At 43.2% G+C, this 24,338-nt stretch overlaps 1 protein-coding gene across 4 annotated transcripts in view; it reads left to right on the top strand.

The window, feature by feature from the left end:
* The first annotated feature begins 990 nt into the window (after positions 1 to 990).
* Positions 991 to 24,338, top strand: part of MAP3K5 (mitogen-activated protein kinase kinase kinase 5) — a 204,324-nt gene continuing 180,976 nt past the window's right edge. For 2 of the 4 annotated variants that reach the window (XM_042939914.1, XM_042939913.1), the window contains exon 1: positions 991 to 1,958. In XM_042939914.1, the coding sequence (XP_042795848.1) occupies positions 1,535 to 1,958 (424 nt within the window). In that variant the 5' untranslated portion in view covers positions 991 to 1,534. Of the gene's footprint in view, positions 1,959 to 8,565; positions 9,208 to 24,338 lie in introns of those variants that run through there. The other 2 variants (XM_042939915.1, XM_042939916.1) reach the window with 2 other exon arrangements.

Below are 24,338 nucleotides of genomic sequence, written 5' to 3'. Positions count from 1 at the left end.
AACATTTTGGAGAAGTTCTCTGAAAACTTATTTGCTCTCCAAATAAGTAGATTTCTTCCTTTTCATCGCTTTTAAGCAATCCAGGTATCCTTCCCCCTCCCCCGCCGTGGTGCAATTAAAAAAAAAAATGTCACTTAATTTCCTCCTTTCATTGGATGATGCTTTGCGGAGTGGGATACAAACCCCTTATTCTATCTCCAGAAAGTATATGGGGCGAGCAGGGGCCGTGGGGGGGGGGGGGGGGGCGAGGGGGTGCTTTAAAACCCTAAATGAGAATGCTAAGTCCTTCAGCAGTTGGAACTAATCAATTTCTCATTACTGCTAACATAGCTACTCGAATTTTTTACATGAAAAGTAGCAGAGGCAGACCTGATCAATTATGCCGGCCACTTCCGCAGCGCCACGGTCAGGAATCCTCGTCCACTTTAGGCCCCGGCTGCGGGACGCTAGTCGAAATCCTCCAGTCTTGCGCAACGCGGGCCTCCCCGCGCTGTACCAGACCGCGCGCAGAGCTAGCCCGGCAGGCGCCGGAGGGGGGCGCCGTGGCCGCGGGGACCGCTGCAAACGCCTCGCGGACTAGCTCCGGAGCCCCGAGTGTTCGCAGGAGAGACTTTCTTTGCGCTGCCGTCCCATGCGTTTCGGCCTTTGGCTCACTCCGGGTCTTTTTAGGTGCGCGTCGGGTGGGTGACGGCGAAGAAACCCGGTCCGGCGCAGCGCTCCGGGCCCAGCCGAAGTCCGCGAGCCACTGCGCGGTCGACTTCGTCCGGGCTCGAGCTTCCCAGCAGCGCCCTCCCCCGGGGCGGGCCCTGACTCTCCGGTGCCGCGACGAGTGGGCGGCAGAAGCCGGTGGCCGACAGGGCGAGCGGCTGCAAAGAGCGGAGAGACTCCCGCGGCGAGGTTGGCGCTCGGACGCAGCGGCCCCGGCGCGCTCGGTGGAGAAACGAGGCCAGGGAGGAGGAGGAAATAGAGCAGATGAAGGGGAGCTGCCGCCGAGGAGGGAGGCGGGTCCTTGCGGCTGCGGCTGCTGCTGTTCCGGGACGCAGCCTGGAGAGCCTGCCCGCCCGTGAGGTGCTGGCCAGGTAGCTCCCCACCCAGCGGGCACCCTCCCCGGCTCCTCCCAGCGCCCGGCACCAAAGGAGCCGGGGCCGCGCGCCCGGTGGCCAGGGCGCACCGCACCCCGAGCGCGGCGCCCTTGAGCTGCACCGCGGCGCAGGTTTGCGAGCCGACTTGTCTGCCCGCCAAGAGAAGGAAGCGCTGTCCCTTCCCGCTCAACCTGGCGTCCCCACCCCTTGTACTCTACACCCTGCCTCGGACGAGCGGCGCGGCCACGGAGGCGCCGAGGAGGGGCGAGCCGCCGCCGGGCAGCGGCGTCCCTTCGGGGGAAAGGGCGCCTGAGAGGAGGCGGCGGCGCGGCGCGGAAGGCGCGACTCGCGATGGCAGCTGCTTAGCCCGGCGCGCACGGAGCAGCCCCGAGCTGTGGCTGGCCAGACGGTGCGGCTGGGCGGGGGACGCCGCCGCAGCCCGGCCGGGAGAGATGAGCGCGGAGGCGGGCGAGGGCATCACTTTCTCCGTGCCACCCTTGGCCGAGGGCGGCAGCTGCCGGAGGGGAGCAGCGGCGGCGGCGGCCGAGGGCGAGGAGAGCCAGCTACCACCGCCGCCGCCGGGCAGCTTCTGGAACGTGGAGAGTGCCGCCGCCCCGGGCACCGGGTGTCCCGCTGCCACCTCTGGGAGCAGCGCCACCCGGTGCCGGGGCAACTCTGGTGGCGGAGGCGGCCGACGGACCACGGTGGCGTATGTGATCAACGAAGCGAGCCAGGGGCAGCTGGTGATGGCCGAGAGCGAGGCCCTGCAGAGCCTGCGGGAGGCGTGCGAGACGGTGGGCGCCACCCTGGAGACCGTGCATTTTGGTAAACTGGACTTTGGGGAAACCGCGGTGCTGGATCGTTTCTACAATGCAGGTGCGTGTGCAACCCCTTCCCCGTCTTCCACGGCCAGGTGCCACGTTTTCCCTGGCCGCAGCAGGGGGGGAAACGTTTTACTGGGCTCCAAGCGTGCTTCCTACTTACTTTCTTCTTGCCCCACCTTAAGGGCAGCGAGCGGCGCTGCGTGACCGCTCCTAGCGCTCGCCGCTTCTGGGAGAGAGTGGGTGCTGGTGCAAGATCCTGTGTGTTTGTGCCAGGCTCACCCACTGGCCCGCGCTGGAGCTCTGGGTCCCTGCGGTCCTAATAAAGAACTTTTAAGTTCTTCAACAGGGCGAGATATTACTGCAATCAGGCCTTCAGCATTTGGTGTCCTGGTTTCTCTTCTGTTACTTTTGGCCCATATTTTCCTTCTATATATACCTGTGACTTTTAGATGACGCTCTCATTTGTTTCTTTCTGTGTAGTTTTGGAAGTACAGAAACCACGCAGCCCGCTGCTCACAGAGTATATCCATACGAATTTGCATGACGTGTCGTGATCTTCCCAAGTCATTTTACTTTAACAAGTTTAGTGGCTTGAATGTTCCAGTCTTACCAATTTGAACTTCCAAGGAATTACTTCCAAAAGCCATAAGCTTGTAGCTTGCACTAAACTTATGTGGTATCTTTTGAGAGGATTTTTTTTTTTCATTACCGCATATACACCATGATGGGCTGGAAAGTACATAATTTAACACTGTTTAAAATTCTATATGCTATTTTCATAACTAAGATTAGCTTGGCTGTTAAAGTGATCGCTAGCATAATCCATAAAAAGTCCATAAAAATCTTCTCAACCTATCACCGATTTCAGAAAGTGTCATTGCAGTTCTAGTGACTGATGCAATTAGCTATCTGTTGGCTAATGTTAGGAATAGTAACATGCTATTGAAATTAACCTTCAGTACCCTGCGCAACCAAATATGAGAATATATACATATTTATTTTTGTAAGTGTGGGCGGAAAATTTGATTTGATGGTGGTTTCAAACAATAAGGTTCTTGCATTTGTGATCACATAAAAGGTTTTATTCTCCAATTTTGCTTTCAGTTCTGATTCCCTTTAGTCTCTTCAAAACACCTGAAGTAGGCTTATGTCAGCTTTGGAATTCAGCCAAAGCTGAATATTTTAAGAACAAGAAGAACTTCATGTTAAGGAAACCAGACTAAATAAACTAGGGCTTTCTGGTGCTGGTATTTTTTTTTTTTACAGTCTTGGTCTTCATAACTGAACATGAGTATGATGTATTATAGCTTAGTTCTTTGTGTGACTTGCTATAAAAATTGCATACACGTAACTTTTTCTAAAAATTACAGCACTCTTATTTTTGGCTTATAATTTGGAAGAAGCTTCAAAGAACTGAAAGATACGTGAGGAAAACACCCAAGCAAATACTGGGCCTATTTTTATTGCACAGATAGATTCAGTATTTTTTATAAGACTCTGTAAAAAAAAAAAAAAATCTTAAACTCTAAGCTAATTTGAAAGAAAGTTTCCTAACAAGGCTCACTTACTGTTTATTCTCCAAATACTGTTTGTGGGAAAGGGAGAGAGGAAGATTACAAGGGAACCGACACTTGAACTGTATCTTGCTAAATTCTGCAAACAAGCCTGAGAAGGAAATACTTCCTATCCTTCTTAGAGGAGAAAACCAAGGGCCCCATGACTGGCCTGGACTCAGAGGTGGTAACTGGTCAATGCAGGAGTCTACTTCAGGTGGCTGACTCTTGAAGGTCATCTTTGCCCTTGCTGCCCCCATTTAGCTGGGCTGATTTACTCCCAGGGTCAAAGGAAGCTCCCTATCTTGGAATCATGTGACGGAGAGCTGCCAGGGACCTCACAAGCCATCCAGGGGCAGTGTGGAATAGTGAGGAGGACACCCTGTGGGAAGACCTATGTTTCCAAGCCAGCTCTATCTCATCTGCTGCTTCATTCAACCTGGACAGGCCCCAGTTTCACCCTTTCCCGTGTGCGTGACACGAACTCTGAGCCCTCTCATTCGGCACCGAAGATGTGACAGAATGATGACGGTAGCAATTTTGGCCAAACCCTTTGTCTTTCTCAGCTGAGAGCTGCCAAGTCTGAGGGTGGTCGAACTTGTCTTCTGATTTCTGAGAGAGCACTTACTCCTCCTCCACCAGGGACACGTTTTTCTGTAAAGGGCCAGATGGCAAATATTTTAGACTTTGCGGGAGGTCTCTCTCACAGCTACTCAACTCTGTAGTTACGACAGCAGCCAGCTCAGTACCTAAACAAGTGATTGTGGCTGGGTTCCAGTAAAATTTTATTAGTGAATCCTGAGATTTCAATTTCATTTACTTCACAAAATAAGTATTCTTTCAATTATTTTTCAACCATTTAAAAATGTAAAAAAAAAAAAAAAAACCATTCTCAGGTTGCAAGCTGTACAGAAACAGGCCTGGCAAGATTTTTGGCCCCTGTGCCATGCTATCTTTTGTTCTGCCTACATTTACTACCTTCATTTGGAAATTGAATCCCAAGATATACTCAGAAGAGCAGAGTCCCTCAAGTTAGATCTGAGTTTTCATCCTGGCTCTTCTCCAAAGTGTGGAATTATGAACAGAGCCCTTCATCTCCTCCGAAAGCCTGTAGGCTTGACAAGGGTCTGATGTGGAGGGGAAAATCGAACTAAATTTCTTTCTTTCTTCTTTTTTTTTTAAGTATTTTTTTAGATGTTTATTTATCTTGGAGGGAGAGAGCACAAGGAGGGGAGGGTGGAGAGAGAGGGGTCAGGGGATCCTGCCCTGACAGCAGAGAGCCCAGTGTGGGGCTCAAACTCAAAACGTGAAATCATGACCTGAGTCGCAGTCGGCCACTCAGCTGACTGAGCTACCCAGGAGCCCAGAACTACATTTCTAAGATTCCCCCATTCAATCCCTCGAGTTTGCAAAGGTAGGGCAGCATGGTATGCTGGGACAGAGCATCAGAACAAGAGTGTCCAGATCTGGATTCTGGCCTTTGGTTCTTCTGTAATTTGGAGCAAAGTGGGATGCTGGGTGGCTCAGTTGGTTAAGCGTCCAACTCTGGCTCAGGTCATGATCTTATGGTTCATGGCTTCAGCCTCCGCATTGGGCCCTTTGCTGACAGCTCGGAGCCCAGAGCCTGCTTTAGACTCTGTCTCTCTGTTTCTTTCTCTGTCCCTCCCCTGCTCAGACTCTCTTTCTCTCTCTTTCAAAACTAAATGAATAGGGGCACCTGGGTGGCTCAGTTGGTTAAGCGTCTGACTTTGGCTCAGGTCATGATCTCTTGGTTGGTGAGTTAGAGCCTGTGTCGGCTTCTGTGCTGACAGCCCAGAGCCTCTGGGGCCTGCTTCAGATTCTGTCCTTCTCTCTCTACCCCTTCTCCACTAGTGCCCCCTCACCTCAAAAAATAAATAAACATTAAAAAATAAATAAATGTTACAAGTTTTTTTTAAATCTCCAAAAAGAGTGGAAGGTTAGAATAATTGCTCTGTTAAATTCTGTACTTTAAAATTACATTAATACAGGGGCGCCTGGGTGGCACAGTCGGTTAAGCGTCCGACTTCAGCCAGGTCACGATCTCGCGGTCCGTGAGTTCGAGCCCCGCGTCAGGCTCTGGGCTGATGGCTCGGAGCCTGGAGCCTGTTTCCGATTCTGTGTCTCCCTCTCTCTCTGCCCCTCCCCCGTTCATGCTCTGTCTCTCTCTGTCCCAAAAATAAATAAAAAACGTTGAAAAAAAAAATTTTAAAATTACATTAATACCAAATGAATTACATTATACGTTACATATAAATACATACATTTATATACATAAATTACATTAATACCAAATGACTTATTTCAGTCCTTAGAGGTGAATCAACTGCTTGTATATATCATGTCCTCGGCCCCTCAAGGAGTTCAGGGTGAGTGGAAAGGGCAGACATCAAGCCTGGCTGCAGCAGGCCTCTGCGAAGATCCTTACAGAATGCCTTGGGTCCCAGGAGACATTCTAGAGTCAAACTAGGGGGAGGGCAGGTTCAGAGGTGACAGCTGAACTGAGTTGGAAGGGTGAATAAGGGCTACTTAACTTGGAACAGCTCAGTTTACTGGACTGGACAAGAACTTAAAGCTGGGTTACATTTTTATCAGCTTCTCCCTATCTGTGTGTACCAGGGTCTTTTTAAAGAATAGATGGCAGTTGAAGCTTTTCCCTATTTGATTATTGTTTAACCATAATCTAGTTCGTTCTTTGACTACACTTGTCATTCTCTCTTTCATTCCTGTTCTGAGAGGAAACTAATGTTCTACCGAAGCTTTTGTGAAAATCGTCATATTTACGTGTATGAGACGATTACTCACAGATGGCAAATGGCAAGCTAACAACACCCCTTCCCAGCCCCCTGCATTGTAGGCAGTCAGTTTCTATAAAAGTGAAGAGATGGCAGTGATACGTTAGTGATACAGAGCTACTCCGTTCAGGTAGACAGTTCCATCTGACAGCATCTCAAAAAAAATTATTTTTAATGAACATCAGTTCTGTGAAGTATAGCTAGAGTAGGCTTTATTGTTCCCCCCTTTTTGATTGTAAGGAGACTGAACCATAAAGAGATTATATTCGTTCATTCAGGTGAAATGACGTAAAGTTGCCGCTTGGAACCGGGAGCACACTTTGTTTAGAAACAGGCTTAGAGGTGTTGCTTAGATTCTGGGACTAGCCTGTGAGAAGCCTTGTTAACTCAGTGTACTTGAAACATGAAACCCACTCACCACGTTACTTTTTACTTTTTCTTAAAGAAGAATTATTTCTTATTTTTGAGACAGAGAGAGACAGACCTTGAGAGGAGGAGGGGCAGAGAGAGAGGGAGACACAGAATCTGAAGCAGGCTCCAGGCTCTGAGCTTTCACCACAGAGCCCGATGTGGGGCTCGAACCCACAAACTGTGAGATTATGACCTGAGCCAGAGTCGGATGCTTAACTGAGCCATCCAGACATCCCAAAACCTACCCACCACTTGAAACATTCTGGAAAATTATGTTCCTAGGACTGAAAACTGGGACTTTGAACATACCTTTCCTTATGTTAGACCCAGTCACTTTTGCTTGCATCTAGTTTCTGGTAGCATCTGGCCAGATGTAGGAACATGTCTTTGGATTGGTGAGGATGAGAGGAGGCAATATGGTGACCTAGAGGACAAAGGAAGGCTTGGAAGGCTGCAGGGAGAGGAGGGAGACTGAGTAGGGGACTTGACCCTTGGTGACTTGGCCAAGAAGTAATGCCAGCAGGGGATGCATTAACACTTTCACCTCTTTCAAGCTTCTCGCCCTCCTGACCTTATAATTATGGCTCTCAATGTCCTGTTGATGTGAGACCCAGGACCATTGCTCTGCTCAAGGCTTTTCACTCCCTCATCCACCGGGGTCCTCACCAGGCTTACTGCAGATGGCAGTCTCTTCCTCAGCCCTTCACCCTGTAGTACTCATGGAAAACAGGAAGGAAACACATGCTGGTTGAAATGGTAAGACTTGGTTTTTATATTCTCATGTGTATTATGTTTCTGCTTTGCTCGGGTCAGGATGAAAGTTACCCATTTAGGTTATGTCATTGGAGAGGCATCTGAAGTTTCTGGGCTTTGGTTCCACTTGCTCCCAGCAAGACTTCCAGTCTTATTTGATAAAAAGCAAAACAAACACAACCTTTGTCTCCTGTCTATCCCAGACTGAGAAGTCTTCTAGCCCACTTCTGCATTTTCTACTTTTAAATCCAGGGATGCTTTGGTATATATAGCCTCAAATACTTTGAGGGAGAGGGTGAAATCTGTATTTCTTTTTTATATATAATTAATTTTTATGTTTTACTGTTTTTGAGAGACACAGAGGGGGGAGGGGCAGAGACAGGGAGACAGATCTGAAGCTGGCTCTGCCCTGTCAGTGCATTTCTTAAATAGTGGTTCCCACGGACCAGTTAAAAAAAATTGGAAAACTGACATGTGTTTGTCGACCTTTAATGTTCCCAAGTAAGGATATTGAATAGAGAAGGACAGAAAACTCGGCAACCAGTCACTTACTGCCACGATTTCTTAAAAAGAAAAGACATTTTTTGTATTCAATTAGGAAAGGCATAACCTTAGAATAAAGAACAGTTCTTTACATATAGTAAATGTATGAGAAAACTCACTATTATTCTTCTTTCTCCATTTCCCTAAGGATGAGTGAAAACTTGATGTTACCAATCAATAGAGCAATGTTTTGGCAACCTCTGATCTAAACCACCTTTTAGTCCCTTCATACTAAGTCACTGCTTCTTTGTGCAAGAAATAAGCCTTAGCAAAACTATCAGTAGAGCAAACAGAGACAAACTCATAAGGAAAACCTCTGGTTAAGAAGGTATTTTTAAAAAAAATCCCGGTGGTGCTCCATACATGACTGTTCTCTGGGCTTTTAACTTTTTGCTGGCATATTACTAGGACAGTTGCTGACTGCCCACTATGAATGCAGAGCCCCAGGCTTCCTCTTTTGTTTTGTTTTGTTTTTGGATGACTGGTCAGTTGTAATTTTCCAAAAAGGGTATTACTAGAAAATTGGAAAAAAGTAAAGTTAAAAAGAAAATCCCGAAGCACAAAAATAAATGTTTTTAGAGCACTCATTTCTTACCCCACGTTGTCAACTGCCGATTGTCGTGACTGCCCTGCTTTCCAGGTTCTTGGGATCCTGATTTCTTTCCTCAGCATGGTCACCTTTGGTCTGCTTGAGACATTCATCAGTTGGTAGTTTGAGTGGGTTGCACCTCTAGGTGAAGCCTAATTATAAGTGTAGAGTGTACCCTTGTCTCACCAGTGGCGCCGGCTCCTGCCAGGCTTCTGGAAGTTTTCTGCTACAGGTCAGTTCCCCTCTGGTGGCTATAGGGACTGTCCCCTGCTTCCTGTTTCAGAGGCCTGGGTAGAGGCCCGTTCAGTTCCCGTTTCAGGTTTGCAGAATAAAATTGGTTCAGGGCTTCTTTGTGAAGCAGTGGGGGGTTGACACGCAAAGCCCAATGAATGTGCAAATCTCCACCAACAGGTATCAGTTGTTTCTGCTTTCCAAGTTGTTGCCCCAAGTAGTCCCTTCAGACCCCACTCCACTCTGCGTGGGCCGAGATGGGAGTTGAGAGTGTGGTAAATGGAGGGGCGGGGGAGCAGTGTTGCAGGAACCCACAGCTCTGTGGATGGCGGGAAGAAATCCGGAACCCACAGCCTTGGGAAGGGTGCTTCTTGAAAACAGCCTTGTCGTCCCGTAATTTGGATATAGGTAAGTGGGGAGACAGGCCATATTTAAGAAAGATACCATTATTATCAGGGAGCAAAATTAAATTAGTAAATTTTATTAGCGGTATATAAGAACAAAAAAGGAAAGCAAAGCAAAATTGTAAAACTTAAAAAATCCACTGGTGATACTAATACATTGGTTTCCTTAGCTGTTTTAGTGTATTAGCTTTTCTCTCTGGCTGGTGATGTTAGTTAAAGAAACTGATCAAAATATGTGCCAGATTTTTGGAAAAGGAGAAAGGGTATAAGACAGTGCTGATTCTTAAGGTCTTATCTAATTATTCCAAAAATTTTTTAAAGTGAGTACTTGCATCTTATGTAAGTTTTATTTTATAGTGTGTGTGTGTTTTTTTTTTTTCAAAAGAAAACAAAAACCAAGAGATACATAATGCAGGCTACATCGTGGTAATTTTCTTAGGGGAGACAGAAGGGAGAAGAGAAAATTTAAATGTTAACAGCATCTCCTACTAAAATTCATAGCAGAGCTGATCTGTGTCACTTAAATGCCACAGGTTGCACAAGGTGACAGAAAACATTCCATTACAAGCAAACATTTTCTGTTATGGTAGGTCATCAGCAATGAGGAAAGCAGTTGCCTTTGGTACATGATTCATACAGAAAGGAAGTTATATTTCTTTGTACAGCAAGTCTCTTAAAATGGTTGTGGCCAATTATATCACTATTCTCCAACACTTTTAGTTGCTTCTAAGCACTCCTAGGAGAGCCACCCGAGTGAATATCCATGAACTTCAGGCCATGTGTTCTTTGACTCCAAACCATGTCAAACCAGGTATTTGCCTAAGCCAAAGATTTCATTCTCCTTTAGAAATCTTGGTTACCCCTATTTCTTATTAAAAAGTCATCGAAGGAGGGGGCGCCTGGGTGGCTCAGTTGGTTACGTGTCCGACTTCAGCTCAGGTCATGATCTCACAGTCCATGAGTTCGAGCCCTGCGTCAGGCTCTGTGCTGACCACTCAGAGCCTGGAGCCTGTTTCAGATTCTGTGTCCCCCTCTCTCTCTGCCCCTCCCCTGCTCATGCTCTGTCTCTCTCTGTCTCAAAAATAAATAAAAACATTAAAAAAAATTTTTTTTAATAATAAAAAAAAGTCATCTAAGAAGAAGTAAACCCAGACTATTACATGTCAAATACGTCTTTGTGTCACAATTAATTTTTCTAATACAGTAAAGCCTTGGTTTGCGAGCATAATTCATCCCAGAAACATGCTTGTAATCCAAAGCACTTGTATAACAAAGTGAATTTCAAGAACCATTGGCTCAGTTGTGATCATGTGACATTTGGCATCACGTACTACTTGTGTTATGAGACATCGCTTGTTTATCGAGTTAAACTTTATTAGAAATGTTTGCTCATCTTGTGGAAAACTCGCATAACACGTTACTCACAACCCAAGGTTTTACATGTGTTTATTATGATAAATATCAGCTTACAGCCAGGGCAACCAGGACAAGGAGTGTGGTTCCTGCTGAACAGGGGCCATGCTTTTACCTTCAGCTAGGAATTTTTCAATTTATAGTTTGGTTATGTTGGGGTGCGGGTGATTTTATTTGGCTAGATCAGAATGATAATATAAATATATGTTGTCCTGTGCAATGTCATCCTCTTTTGCTAATCTTATTAGCTCTATAAAATAAATAGATGTGGCCAAGTAACTATCTATATTTTACAGTTGAGGAAGCGCTTCCTTAGAGAGGGTATGTGATTTGGCCAGAATAAATCATATGGCTGAGTAGGAGTTGAACTCAGGTCTTCTGACTTCTAGATTGAGGTGGTTTTTCCACTATGTCACACTTTCCCCTGCATGAAAAGCATTTCCAAGCACATTTGCTATTTAAGAGGATCAGCGCTAACATCTCAGTCCATGGTGGTAGGATTATTATGAGGAAGAGTCATGGTCATGAGACTCGAGACTTGACTTCTGGTCTCCTCTTGCTAACAAATTTCAGTGACTTCTAGTTAATAATCTTATAAAATAGCCCATCAGAAAGCTCCCTTTGACATTTCTCTATGAGTACCAAAGAGGGAGCTTCTAGCCTGGGCTGAGTCCTGGTTGCCAGTTGCTTGGACTGGAGCTATAAATGGGCTGTCTCCAGGCAAATTGTAGGCTATTTTCTGGACATGGTTCATCAGAAGGACTGCCAAGGGGTAGACCAAAACAAGCCTTTCTCTCGAGGGAACCCAAGAGCTTGGTTTACAACTTAGCCTGGGGAGAGTTTCTTTCCGTGGTTCCCTAAGAAATTCTGCCTCCTGAGTTTGAGTCACTTTCCTCTAATGTTAGAGCATGTATTCTCAGTAATTCAATTCCATAAGCACTTATCAGTTGCCTTTGATATGCCTCTTACTGTGATGGATGCATGAAGAGTCATGAAAGAGAAGCAGGCGTAGATCTGCAGAAAAATAGAAGCTTATCACATGTATCTGTTTCCATGGGAAAAACTGATGCTAAAGAAGTCAGGAGTTACGTGCACTCCCATTCTTTCCACCCAACTAGTTCTTTTTTTTTTTTTATGCTTATTTATTGTGTGTGTGTGTGTGTGTGTGTGAGAGAGAGAGAGAGAGAGAGAGAGAGAGAGAGAGAGAGAGAATGAGTGGGAGAGGGGCAAAGAGGGAGAAAGAATCCCAGGCTCCTCCCTCTCAGCAAGGGGCCTGACATGGGGCTGGATCCCATGAACCCTGAGATCATGACCTGAGCCGAAATCAAGAGTTGGACGTTTAACTGACTGAGCCACCCACGCACCCTCCAACTACTTTTTACAAAATATTTAAAAATATTAAGTTGCGAAACATTTCAGTCATAAAGAAAGTACATAAAATAGTTTACGCTCATTCATTCATTACCTAAATACAATAGCTGTTAAAACATTTTGACATTTGTTTCACTTCTCTTTTGCTCCCTTTTAAAGAAACAGATCATTCTGGACAAAACTAAAAGCCTCTTTCTGCCACATAAATTTCACTTCCTGGGAAAAACGCTTTCTTCATCAGAAGTGCTAAATTATGATTTTCAAAAATCTGAAATCGTGGCTTTCTGCAAATGTAAATCTATGTTAAATATTTAATTAACTCATTATTTAATGAGAAAACCAGTAAGATATTAAAGTCAGTTAAAGGAGACTTTGAAGAGTGGATATTATGCTTACACACACACACACACACACACGGAGTCAGGAATGCTGAAATGAATTTGCTAATAGACGCAAAACTGACTAGTGTTCTGTAAGGCAAATCAGTAAGTGTAAATGTTGGGAGTTATTTTTCTACAGAATGGAAATCAATTGTATCTCTATCAAACAGGAATCACTTTACATTGCTGTGGACAAGAATTATTCTCATTGCTATCAGTTTTGCACAGTTTAATGTTTATCCCAAAAGCATTGTAAAATGTACTCGCATGACCAGCAGGACAATCAAAGGTGCACATCCTTTTAAAATCAGATAGTTCCGGGGTGCCTGGGTGGCTCAGTTGGTTAAACGTCCGACTTCGGCTGCGGTCATGATCTCATGGCTAGTGAGTTCAAGCCCCACGTCAGGCTCAATGCTGACAGATCAAAGCCTGGAGCCTGCTTCAGATTCTTTGTTCCCCACTCTCTCTGCCCCTCCCCTGTTCATGCTCTGTCTCTCTGTCTCTCAAAAATAAATAATCATTAAAAAAAATCAGATCGTTCCCAGCGAATGGGCTGTACAAAGCCAGCCCTCCACTGAAAGGATACCCAGTGTTCTCTTTTACCCATTTCCAAGTCTTTGACAACTTTTTTTCACAGAAGGTTGGTCATTCTCAGCAGGCTCTATGCCTGTGGTTTTCTCAAGGGTCTGTTCTTTTCTCTTCTCAGCTGCTCTGCCATCTGAAGCTGTGATTGCCCTGAGAAAGCCTCAGAATCCCCCTTTTAACCTAAGGCTCCTAATCATAGTTATTTCAGGTCAGGAAACATGTAAAAATTGTATTTAGGGTGTCAGTCACCTAGGTTTCGGATGTGAAAAGAGGTACACACCCTGTGGCCAGAACCACGTCAAAAATACACCAGTGTGATGCCTGCAGTGTCTGCAAACCCAGCTTCCCTCTCCTGTTAGGAAATCGTCATCGTTACTAATGTGAACTTCAGTCATGTAGACTGCTCCAAATGGGTTTAGTTTTTGGAGGGAAAAAAATCCTTATAATATTTTAGAGGGCTGGAAAATCGCTGTAGAATTCCACAGGCCAAATAGTTCACTTTGGTCTTGTAATTTAAGGCAAGTCATACCCAAATGAACATCATGTGCTATATTGTACCGGGTGCTGTCAGTCACCACATGCTGGATCATTTTCAATCTTTAAAAAGCTTTATGAGGCAAACAGCATCAGGGGATTGATTTTAGATATGGGAAAACTGAGACCCTGCAAGGATTATCACCTTGCCCCGTGTCACATGGCCACTCAGGGGCAGAACCCAGGTTTGAACCTAAGACTGATTCCAGAGTCCATTCATTTGTAATTCTGCTCTTGTCTCTCTCAGAAATAGACTATTTGAAAACATTTAAATTATGGTTAATCCCATTGTTACAGTCTTCTCATCAGCAATCATTTGTTGACTGCTTAAAATCTGCAAGATTTCATTCTAAGGTCCGCACAAAATTAGGCTAAGATAGTGTAATTTTTGCCTTTTATGATCTTACACCAAATTCAACAATTTGATAAAGAATTATTGGGAACCTATCAGATGCACAGTGGTGCTCTACGTAGTAAGTAAGTAAAACACCCAAGAGAATATTTTTGAGGACTTCATAATGTGGGTGATTTCACTGAACAGTGCACATGAGACTGATGTTTATTACTACTATAACAGGTGTGAGAATGCATTGGAAATAAAAGTCTTACACACCTGTAAACTATGAGTTAGGCTCTCTACTTTATTTTTCTATGACATCAGTATCATACTGAAAATTATTTAGGTAAATTCCCAGATTTTATTAAACACCTTTAAGATCTTTTGTAAATATTGATAAAAATCTAATTAAATTGAATTCCAAGGGAGTGTTTAGAATTCTTTAATGAGGAAGAATTTTTTTATACTGACTTTTATGGAAGAAGACTTATTGCCTGAGACTTGGAGCCTTTTTTCTTATATATTGTTTTTCTAGTCGTGGAATTTGATCAATATGTAAATTCTCTTATATTAGTTTTTTCATTTTGTGAAAAAAAAATTAGGCTATTTTAGATCGTTAAAATATGCCAGAAGCATTTTCAACTTAATATTCTTTAGGCCTATAGTTCATAATAAAATTGTGCTACTTGCTTATTGTTGGTGCCTAGGGTATATGGCCCTTGGTTGACAGAAAATAGTCAACCTTAATGCCAAGTTATTGAATGGATGGGCCAGAATGAGAATAATAAACAGACAAAATTTCATTTAGATAATAAAGGCAGGCATGTATTGGATACACTGTTGATTCAGAACGATATCTGTATTGTGGTATACACAAAAAAATCACAAAAGGTGAAATCTGGGCTACCTTTGAAGGTTCTAAACAATGTTTATGAATTACACTTTACATAACATTTGTAATTATTTTTGAGTCGCATTCATGCAGTTGCTATTTGTTAGCTCCACCAAGACGACAATTCCTAGATTTTTAGGAATTGGGTCTTGGGAACCTAGCTTTGGTTGATTGAGTGAAAATTCAGATACTTGTAGGTATGGGCGATAGGATTTTAGTTTTTCAAAATTAAGTCCTGGACAGTTTCCCAGATATACTGACTGGCCCAGTGTTTACTGTTTATATGCCATCAGAGGAAGAAAAGGTTTGTAGGCAATTGGAAGGGGTAGGGAGTCTAGCTTTAAAACTTTATGTGTGTCTGTGTGTATAGTTAGTTGCAAAGCACGGTTGGGGTACAAGTTGCTTGGCTTGATCTAGTGAAATTAGAGAACAATGTTGTATCTTGCACGTGAGTTATGACAAGAATAGTTGGCTTGACGTTTCTTGCCAAGCAACTTAGCACTGCCAATATTTTAGGTGCCTGAAGTACACTTGGCAGTTGGTAAATATGAAATAAAATTGGAAAGGAAATGCTAGCATAGACTTTTAACAAAGCCTTAGACTCTTCTCTTCCTTTATAAAATCAGTAATATAGAAAATTCATTTAATCGCCAACTATGATATACGAGTCGGTTACCCGAGCACTGATGCTGCTGAGGTTATTGGAATGTCTACCAGCAGACTTGCATTGTTCCCAAAGTCTGAAATTAAGGGTTGTCAGCATTGCGAAATCTCTGCAGTCATTTATGCCTTTGACTTAACATTTAATTTCTGAGAATATTCTGTTAGTGTTTAATAGTCCATTCAACATATATTCAAATGAGTCGCAGAGTTGGAAGTATTTTGATTAATTTGTGTCCCACTAAGGTATAAGTGACAAAGACTCATACTAATCATAAATATAGTATGTTTACAAAGTTCACTTTTAGATTCTTTTGAAGAAATGAATTAGGTGCCAAGATACCCTAATTAAGAAGACAGATTGCATGAGCATTTAGAAGCTGCTAACATTTGGGGCATCTGGGTGGCTCAGTCAGTTAAGTGTCCGACTTCGGCTCAGGTCATGATCTCACAGTTTGTGGGTTCAAGCTCCACATCGGGCTCTGTGCTGACAGCTCAGAACCTGCAGCCTCCTTCCGATTCTGTGTCTCCCTCTCTGTCTCTGCCCCTCCCCCTCTCGCACTCTGTCTCTCTCAAAAATAAATACACATTTAAAAAAAAGCTGCTAACATTCACCAGGGTTTATTAATGACAGGGTTAGGGATTGTCTTGCCTGGATTTATGGGAAGTTTAAAGGTTTAGACAGGATCCTTCTGTTCTTGTTTTTTATTTTAATTTTTTTTTAACGTTTATTTATTTTTGAGACAGAGAGAGACAGAGCATGAACGAGGGAGGGTCAGAGAGAGGGAGACACAGAATCCGAAACAGGCTCCAGGCTCTGAGCTGTCAGCACAGAGCCCAACGCGGGGCTCAAACTCACCGACCGCAAGATCATGACCTGAGCCGAAGTCGGCCTCTTAACCCACTGAGCCACCCAGGTGCCCCTAGGATCCTTCTGTTCTTGATTCTTTGTTGAAGACAGTATTAAGGAAGGAAAAAGGCAGACAACTCCCAACAAGAATTTGTAGGTGACTGAGCTTAAGTAACCTTCATGGAGTTTTACGGCTACATTTGTAACTGTCGTTACCTGTGGCTCATTTGTGCCCATTTATGAAATCATTGAGAAGGTAAAACCTTGATAACATAAGAGTGACACTCTTCTACTTCAGCCAAATCTCTTATGCACTTAGAACTAAAATTAGGATAGTGCTATATCTTTCTGGTTTACCTCCAACATTGACACATTAACTGTTTGCCGAAATGTAGGTAAACTCACAGGGAAGCACTGCCTCACACTTTGCAAGCTGCATGGAGCTCAGAACTCTGCATTTAGTCAGGTTTTAGTAAAGAAGCAGGTTTCACCTTGTTAAGTATATAGTGAACATTCTTCTTGATGGATAATCTTTTGATTATCCAGTCTTATAGCTCATTCTTATTATGTATTTCCATTCATTTTTAATCTGAAGTAGGCCCAGAAGGGCCAGATGCCATTCTCAGGTGGTCCCAGAAGCAAGAGAGCTGTTCCTGAAAAAGCTACTGGTACTGTGTTGTGAAGCTGCTTGGAAATTTTGAAGCAAAATTGTACTGTGGCATTTATTTATTTTTTTAATATATATTTTTTAAGTTTATTTGTTTTTGAAAGAGAAAGAGACAGAGCATGAGCAGGGGAGGGGCAGAGAGAGAGGGGAACACAGGATCTGAAGCAGGCTCCAGGCTCTGAGCTGTCAGCACAGAGTCCCATATGGGGCTTGAACTCATGAACCGTGAGATCATGACCCTAGCCGAAGTCGGATGCTTAATCGACTGAACCACCCAGGTGCCCCTGTACTGTGGTATTTATATCTTGTCATGCCTTGATTTTCCCAGACCACTGCTACATCATAGATTTGGGCTTTCCTCTGAAAATACCATTAGATATATTAGAATAAGTTTGCAGAGGCAGATATGTTATGCAGCCATGATTTTTCTATCTTCAAATTCCACTTTTTGGGGTTTGTTCTTGTTGGTTTGTCAGGGGAGTAAAAGCATGTTACCTAAACAGACTGCTGTGTCAGAGGATAAGCCACATTTAATTTGAGAAGATTTTCTGAGGGCATTAAAGGAGAAATAGGCTATGATTGGAGAGTCCAAGGCCTTAATCTGCTTTCAGTTTTCAGTTACCTGATCTAAATGCTAGAAGCTCAATTTAAGATCTGGACTGGCTGATAAGCTTCTGATGACCTTCCGGTTAGTCTATGAGAATTAACTTTTCAAGACTTGTAATTGTTTCCTTTAGCCATAGAAGGAAGTATTGCCCAACTTTCGAACCAAAATATGTACCTAATATGTGCTCACCCGAGAAATTCCTTCCTGAATCCAGAATATTGCTTGGTTATTTATGAGTTTAAGCCTCACATTCTTATTCATTTAAGCTAAGAATAGTCCTGGAACTATTATCTTTCTATTTTTATTCTTTCTTTAAGATCTGTGTAATATTACGGGGCTCCTGGGTGGCTCAGTTAGTTAAGCGTCTGACTTTGGCTCAGGTCATGGTCTCACGGTTTGTGAGTTCAAGCCCCGTGTTGGGCTCTGTGCTGACAGCTCAGAGCCTGGAGCCTGCTTCAGGTTCTGTGTCTCCCTTTCTCTCTGCCCCTTCCCCGCTTGCACTCTGTCTCTCTCAGTCTCTCAAAAATGAATAAACATTAAAAAAATTTTTTTAAATCTGTGTAATATTTTTATTGCATGTTTATGTTAGTAGCCCCTATCTTTTATCTCTTAAAATAATTTCTTAAAAGCTACTAAATAAGCTCTGATTCAGTATCCAATGCATACTTGATTCTTTGAGGGATATTAAAAAAAAGGCTATTGCTCCATAAATTTTGCCTCATAGGTGAAATGACTGAGAAGGAACAACTGAAAAAATCAAGTCCAGTGTTATAGGATAAAGAAAAAGCCTTTGTTACGAAAGTCTGACATAGAAGGAACAGTGTTAGGATATTTAAGGGATGGTTATAATAGGATTCCACCTCCCTTTTCCTTATCTGTCTTGTTTATCCTGTATTTCTTGTACCTAATATAGTACTTGGCACATAGTAGGTACTTGATACGCTTGATACATATTGATGGGTTGAATGAATGAATATTGCACTTTCCCCTCCTGGTGTTTACTTACTGGTTTTGATGTCTGCCTTTCCTAGTTAACTGTGAGTTAAACTCCTAAATGGCAAAGATCACCTTTTATGGATCCTGACATCCCCTAGGCCTTCAGTGTCTGAGCTTGAGCTGTAGATATGTGCTTGATCACACTTAATGACTCCATAGAATAGAATTCAATGAAATCAACTCTTCCCTGAGGAACTCGCAATCTAGTGCAGGAGACCAGCCTATAAACGTCGGTTGTGCTGCTCACTATACTGGAGGTTTGTATAAAGTGCTTTGAGAACACAGATGACAGGATTCTTCTGGGGAAGAAAAGAGTGTTGGCTCAGGCTTTGGACAGGAGGTGATATTTAAGTTGAGTTTGAGGGCTAACGCTGAAACCACTTATTATGTGTCAGGCTTGTTAAATTACGGGAACAAGCGAGTCTTCCCATAAGAAAGAGGTAGAATAAAAAGAGGGCCTATTATGGAACCCAAAAAACCACCAACATTAAAAATGGACAGAAGAAGGCATCAACTAGTGAGAAAGAGAAGTAGTCAGGAGGTAGGACAATGGATTGGGGAGAGTTCAGAGAGAGGAAGAGAGAGAGAAGAGAGTGAGCTAGGAAAGGGACTGTTTCAGAGAAATAACTGAACAAGGCTAGAAAAGCCCAGATGACTTTTGTCAGAGTGGTTTCAGGAAAGCAGGTGCTGGTAACTGTCAGGATAGCGTCTGAAGTGGACAATGGGAGGCACATAATGAAAAGCATTATTTAAAGAAATGTGTTGGGAAGAGAAGCAGAAAGAGAAGGCAGTATAGGTCTCTGGAAGCCAGAACTCTGCTCAGGGAGGAGGTGCCCGGCCTGGTCCTGCTGTAGAGGTTTGTGCCTCAGGGACAGAACGTGCTCAGGTAGCCTTTAGGTGCTCAGGAATCATTTACCATTGTTCCTGTGGGAGTGTGGAATACACATTCCCAACCCCTTTCTTTGAGAAAGAACTTCAGAGCATGGCCTTTTGTAAATGTGCTTGCTTTCTTGCTAATTGGAATTAGCTGAAAATAGAATTGCTTTTCCTTATTCTGTAACTTAGATAAATTTGAATTCACAGTGATAGAGCTTGTGTTAGGGGTTCTTGACTGGTTGAACTCAGTTTACAGAAGTGGAGGACTGGTTGAGGAAGTGAAGGTGTTCACTAAGAAAATGGATATGCTGGGGCGCCTGGGTGGCGCAGTCGGTTAAGCGTCCGACTTCAGCCAGGTCACGATCTCGCGGTCCGTGAGTTCGAGCCCCGCGTCAGGCTCTGGGCTGATGGCTCGGAGCCTGGAGCCTGTTTCCGATTCTGTGTCTCCCTCTCTCTCTGCCCCTCCCCCATTCATGCTCTGTCTCTCTCCCAAAAATAAATAAAAAACGTTGAGAAAATGGATATGCTTAGGCTAGGGAAGTTTTTCATTCATCTGTTTCCAGTGGGCAGATTTCACAGGCTTTTTTTTTTTTTTTTCTTTAAATCTTTAAGGAGAGAGAGAATGAGCATGGGAGAGGGGCAGAGAAAGAGAGAGAAAGGAAAGGAAAGAAAGGAAAAAAGGGAATCAAGCAGACTCTAAGCCCAGTGTGGAGCCTGACACGAGTGAGGCTCGATCCCATGATCCTGGGATCATGACCTTGAGCCAAAATCAAGAGCAACTGAGCTACCCAGGCACCCCTTCACAGGCTTTTGAAACTAAAAAATAAGAATTGGGACCAATTGCTTTCTCAGCCAGTTGAAACACTTCATTGCTTGTAACACTGGCTGCTTACAAGAAAAATGATTCCTTTTTAAAAGGAGACCTTTTTGCTGAATGCCATCTCACTTTGTAAACTTCCAGTAGAAACACTCTTTTAAAAAACTCTGAAAACTTGAAAAAAACTTTTTTTCTAGTGTTTATTTTATTCTGGAGAGAGAGAAAAAACGAGTAGGGGAGACAGAGACAGGATCTGAAGCAGGCTTCAGGCTCTGAGCAGTCAGCACAGAGCCTGATGTGGGGCTGGAACCCACTAACCGTGAGATCATTACCTGACCTGAAGTTGGATGGTTAACCGACTGAGCCACCCAGGTGCCCCACAAAACTCCGATTACTTTTGTGGCTTTCTTCTTGTTAGGTTCCAAACCACTCGTGGAGGGGAGGCTGCTCTGACTAGATCACTACAGTAAACCCTGGGTTGGCCTGAAGTTACTCTCACTCCATACGTGTATGCTCATTTGTACTCATCGTCCATTCCCAAAGAAGCTCCCTCCTCCTCAAAAACAATATTACCTGAATATTTACTGCTGCTTTTTTAGTGGCTTAACTTGGAATCACCTCCCTTGAACTTTATCTTTTTTTTTGAAATTATTTATTTATTTTGAGAGCGAGAGAGAAAGTGCGCTCACAAGCAGGGGTGGGGCAGAGAGAGAGAGGGAGAGAGAGAATCTCAAGTCAGTTCTGTGCTGTCAGCACGGAGCCTGACGTGGGGCTCGATCCCACAGACTGCGAGATCATGACCTGACCTGAAATCAAGCGTTGGATGCTCAACGGACTGAGCCACCCAGGGGCCCCAAGCCTTATCTCTTATACCTCCTGCATACAGAGAGGAACACAGTGTTGGCTGATGTTTTTGATGACACTCCCTTTCAGAGGGAGCCTTAGGTGCCACACTTACCAAAATGGGAGAGGGAAGGGACGCATTTGGTTAGAAAACTTTTGTATATTTAAGAATAACTCTAAGGAGGGGTGCCTGGGTGGCTCAGTCAGTTAAGTGTCCAACTTTGGCTCAGGTCATGATCTCACGGTTCATGGGTTCAAGCCCTGCACTGGGCTCTGTGCTGACAGCTCAGAGCCCGGAGCCTGCTTTGGATTCTGTGTCTTCTTCGCTTTCTGCCCATCCCCCGCTTGTACTCTGTCTCTCTCAAAATAAATAAACATTAAAAATAAAGAATAACTTTAAGGACTGAGGTCTCCCTGCCCCCCCTTTTTTTTTATAATAGGAAACCATTACAGAGCCAAACCTTTGATAACCTATCTTGAAAATCAGTTCTGAGAGTGAAACTTGAATTTTCTAAAAGAGCATTTCCAGAGAGAACGTATTTTTAAATACTGAGTTGTTGAGATAGTACAGAATCTTTTTTGATAATAGTAGTAACAGTGGTAATTATAACAATAAAAAGATTAGGGTGGAAAGATTAATTATATAGTTTTCCAGCAGCAAACCAGCTAGGTTTCTTTACTTTGTTCATGTGAAATGAACGAAAATGCCCTTTTTTGGTGTCGGATGTCTCCTGAGTATGTCTTTTTTAGCCCAGGCCCTACCCCCCTGCCCCCGGAAAGCTGTAGGTTTAACCATCTGGTGCACAGCACACACCTGCTGTCGCACAGGTACCTCTAACTCATTTCCCTTAGAAACTGGTCTCTTCTTCTCCTTCCTAACATTTTACTACATTGTACTCAGTTTTCAGAACCAGAATCCTGCTCTAGATTTCTTTCTTTCTTTTTTTAAATGTTATTTGTTTATTTTGAGACAGAGGTGGGGAGAAGGAGCAGAAAGAGAGGGAGAGAGAGAGAATCGCAAGCAGGGAGAGAATACCATTAGCATGAAGCCTGATGCAGGGCTCGAACCCACGAACCATGAGATCATGACCTGAGCTGAAGTCGGATGCTTAACCGACTGAGCCACCCAGGTGCCCCCTGCTATTGCTTTTAAGTGCAAGTTCTTGCTTCATACATAGATCTGAGGATTATGCATTTGTCTGTTCTTATAGAAAGTTTAATAGATTTTCTTTTTACTCTTGACTCCTTCCTCCATCTTGAATTTATTTTGTTGTATGAAGTGGGAAAAGCAATGTATCTGAATTCCAATGTACTATGATTGATATGAGGAAACAGTATGTGAGCTAAGTGAAATTTACAACCATAATATTTCTTTAAATATCACTTAATATTTGCTCATGGCATAGTCAGAACTACGTTAGTTATTTCTTTTCTTTGTGTTATTTATTTTTGACGCAGAGAGAGAGAGTGAGAGCAAGCATGCACAGGGGAGAGGCAGAGAGAGCAGGAGAGAGAGAATCCCAAGCAGGCTCTGCACTGTCAGTGCAGAACCCGATGCCAGGCTTGAACTCACCAGCCACAAGATCATGACCTGAGCCAAAATCAAGAGTCGGACACTTAAGCAACTGAGCCACCCAGGCACCCCAAATTCAGTGCTTTTAGTAGATTTACGAAGTGTGCAACCATCACCAATATTTAATTCCAGAACATTTTCATCACCTCAGATATAAACCCTGTGCCCCTTAGCAGTCACTCCCACGTTCCCCTCCCAGCCACTAGCAACTGCTATTCCACTTTCTCTCTGTATGAATTGCCTATTCTAGATAGAAGAAGAATCATACAATATGTGGCATTTTGTGACTGGCTTCCTTCCCTTAGCATAATGTTTTCAAGTGTTACTCATGTTGTAACAAGTGTCAATCCTTCACTCTTTGGCTGAATTCTATTTTTTTGCATGGGTATTTAACACATTTAGTTTATCCATTCATCAGTTGATGGGCATTTAGCTTGTTTCTACTTTTGGGCTGTAATGAATAAAGCTACAATGTACATGATTTGGGGTGGACATATGTTTTTCATTCTCTTGGTTATATACCGAGGAGTGGGATTGCTGATTCACATAGTGACTCTATGCTTATATTTTGAGGAATCACTAAGCCATTTTCTAAAGTGTCTGTAGCATTTTCTGGTACCACCGATAATGAATTAAGGCTCCATTTATTCACATTCTTACTAATGTTTGTTCTTGGCTTTTTGATTCTAGATATTCTAGGGGGTATGAAGTGGTACCTCGTTGTGGTTTTCATTTGTATTCCCCCGATGACTAATGATGTTGAGCATCTTTTCATGGGCTTATTGGCCATTTGTACATCTTTGGGGAACTATGTATTAAGATCTTTTGACCATTTTAAACTTTGTCTTTTTTTAAAAAGTTTATTTATTTATTTTGAAAGAGAGAGAGAGTGAGCAGGGGTGGGGCAGAGAGAGAGGGAGAGAGAGAGAGAATCCCAAGCAGGCTCTGTGCTGTTAGTACAGAGCCTGACATGGGGCTCAAACTCATGAACCATGAGATCATGACCTGAGCCAACGTCAGACACTTAACCAACTGAGCCACCCAGGTGCCCCTCAAATTTGTGTTTTTATTGTTGAGTTGTAATAGTTCTTTACATATTCTGCATATAAATCCCTTATCAGGTACTTGATGTAAATAGTTCCTTCTATTTTGGGGTTTTTTTCCCCATTTTCTGCGCTAGTGCCCTTTGAAGCATGAAGTTTTAATTGTGATGAAATCTACCTTATCTATGTTTTCTTTGGTTGCTTATACTTTTGATGTCTTATATAAAAAACTACTGCCCAGTGTGAAGTCATGATGATTTATACCTATGCTTTCTTCTAAGAGTTTTATAGTTTTCTCTCTTGAATATAGGACATTCATCCATTTTGAGTTGATTTTTAATATATCCTGTGTGATAGGGGTCCAACTTCAATTCTTTTGCATGTGGATCTCCAGTTGTATCCGCACCATTTGTTGGAAAGACCATTCCTTTTTTCATTACTGAATTTTCTTTGGCACCCTTGCCAAAAATCAGTTGACTATAAATGTATGAGTTTATTTCTCAATTCTGTTCCATTTTGTTATATGTTTATCCTTATGCCAGTACCACGTAGTCTTGATTACTTCAGCTTTGTATTAAGTTTTGAAAAGGAAGTAAAGGAAATACGAGATCGCCAACTTTGTTCTTTTTAAAGACTGCTTTGGCTATTTTGTTCCCCTTGTATTTTCGTACGGATTTTTGGCTTGTAATTT

This window comes from Panthera leo, chromosome B2 (assembly GCF_018350215.1).
Source record: "Panthera leo isolate Ple1 chromosome B2, P.leo_Ple1_pat1.1, whole genome shotgun sequence".
In the NCBI taxonomy this organism is placed as follows: domain Eukaryota; kingdom Metazoa; phylum Chordata; class Mammalia; order Carnivora; family Felidae; genus Panthera; species Panthera leo.
The sequence above is the reverse complement of the archived record's forward strand: the minus strand, read 5'-3'. Positions and strand labels throughout refer to the sequence as shown.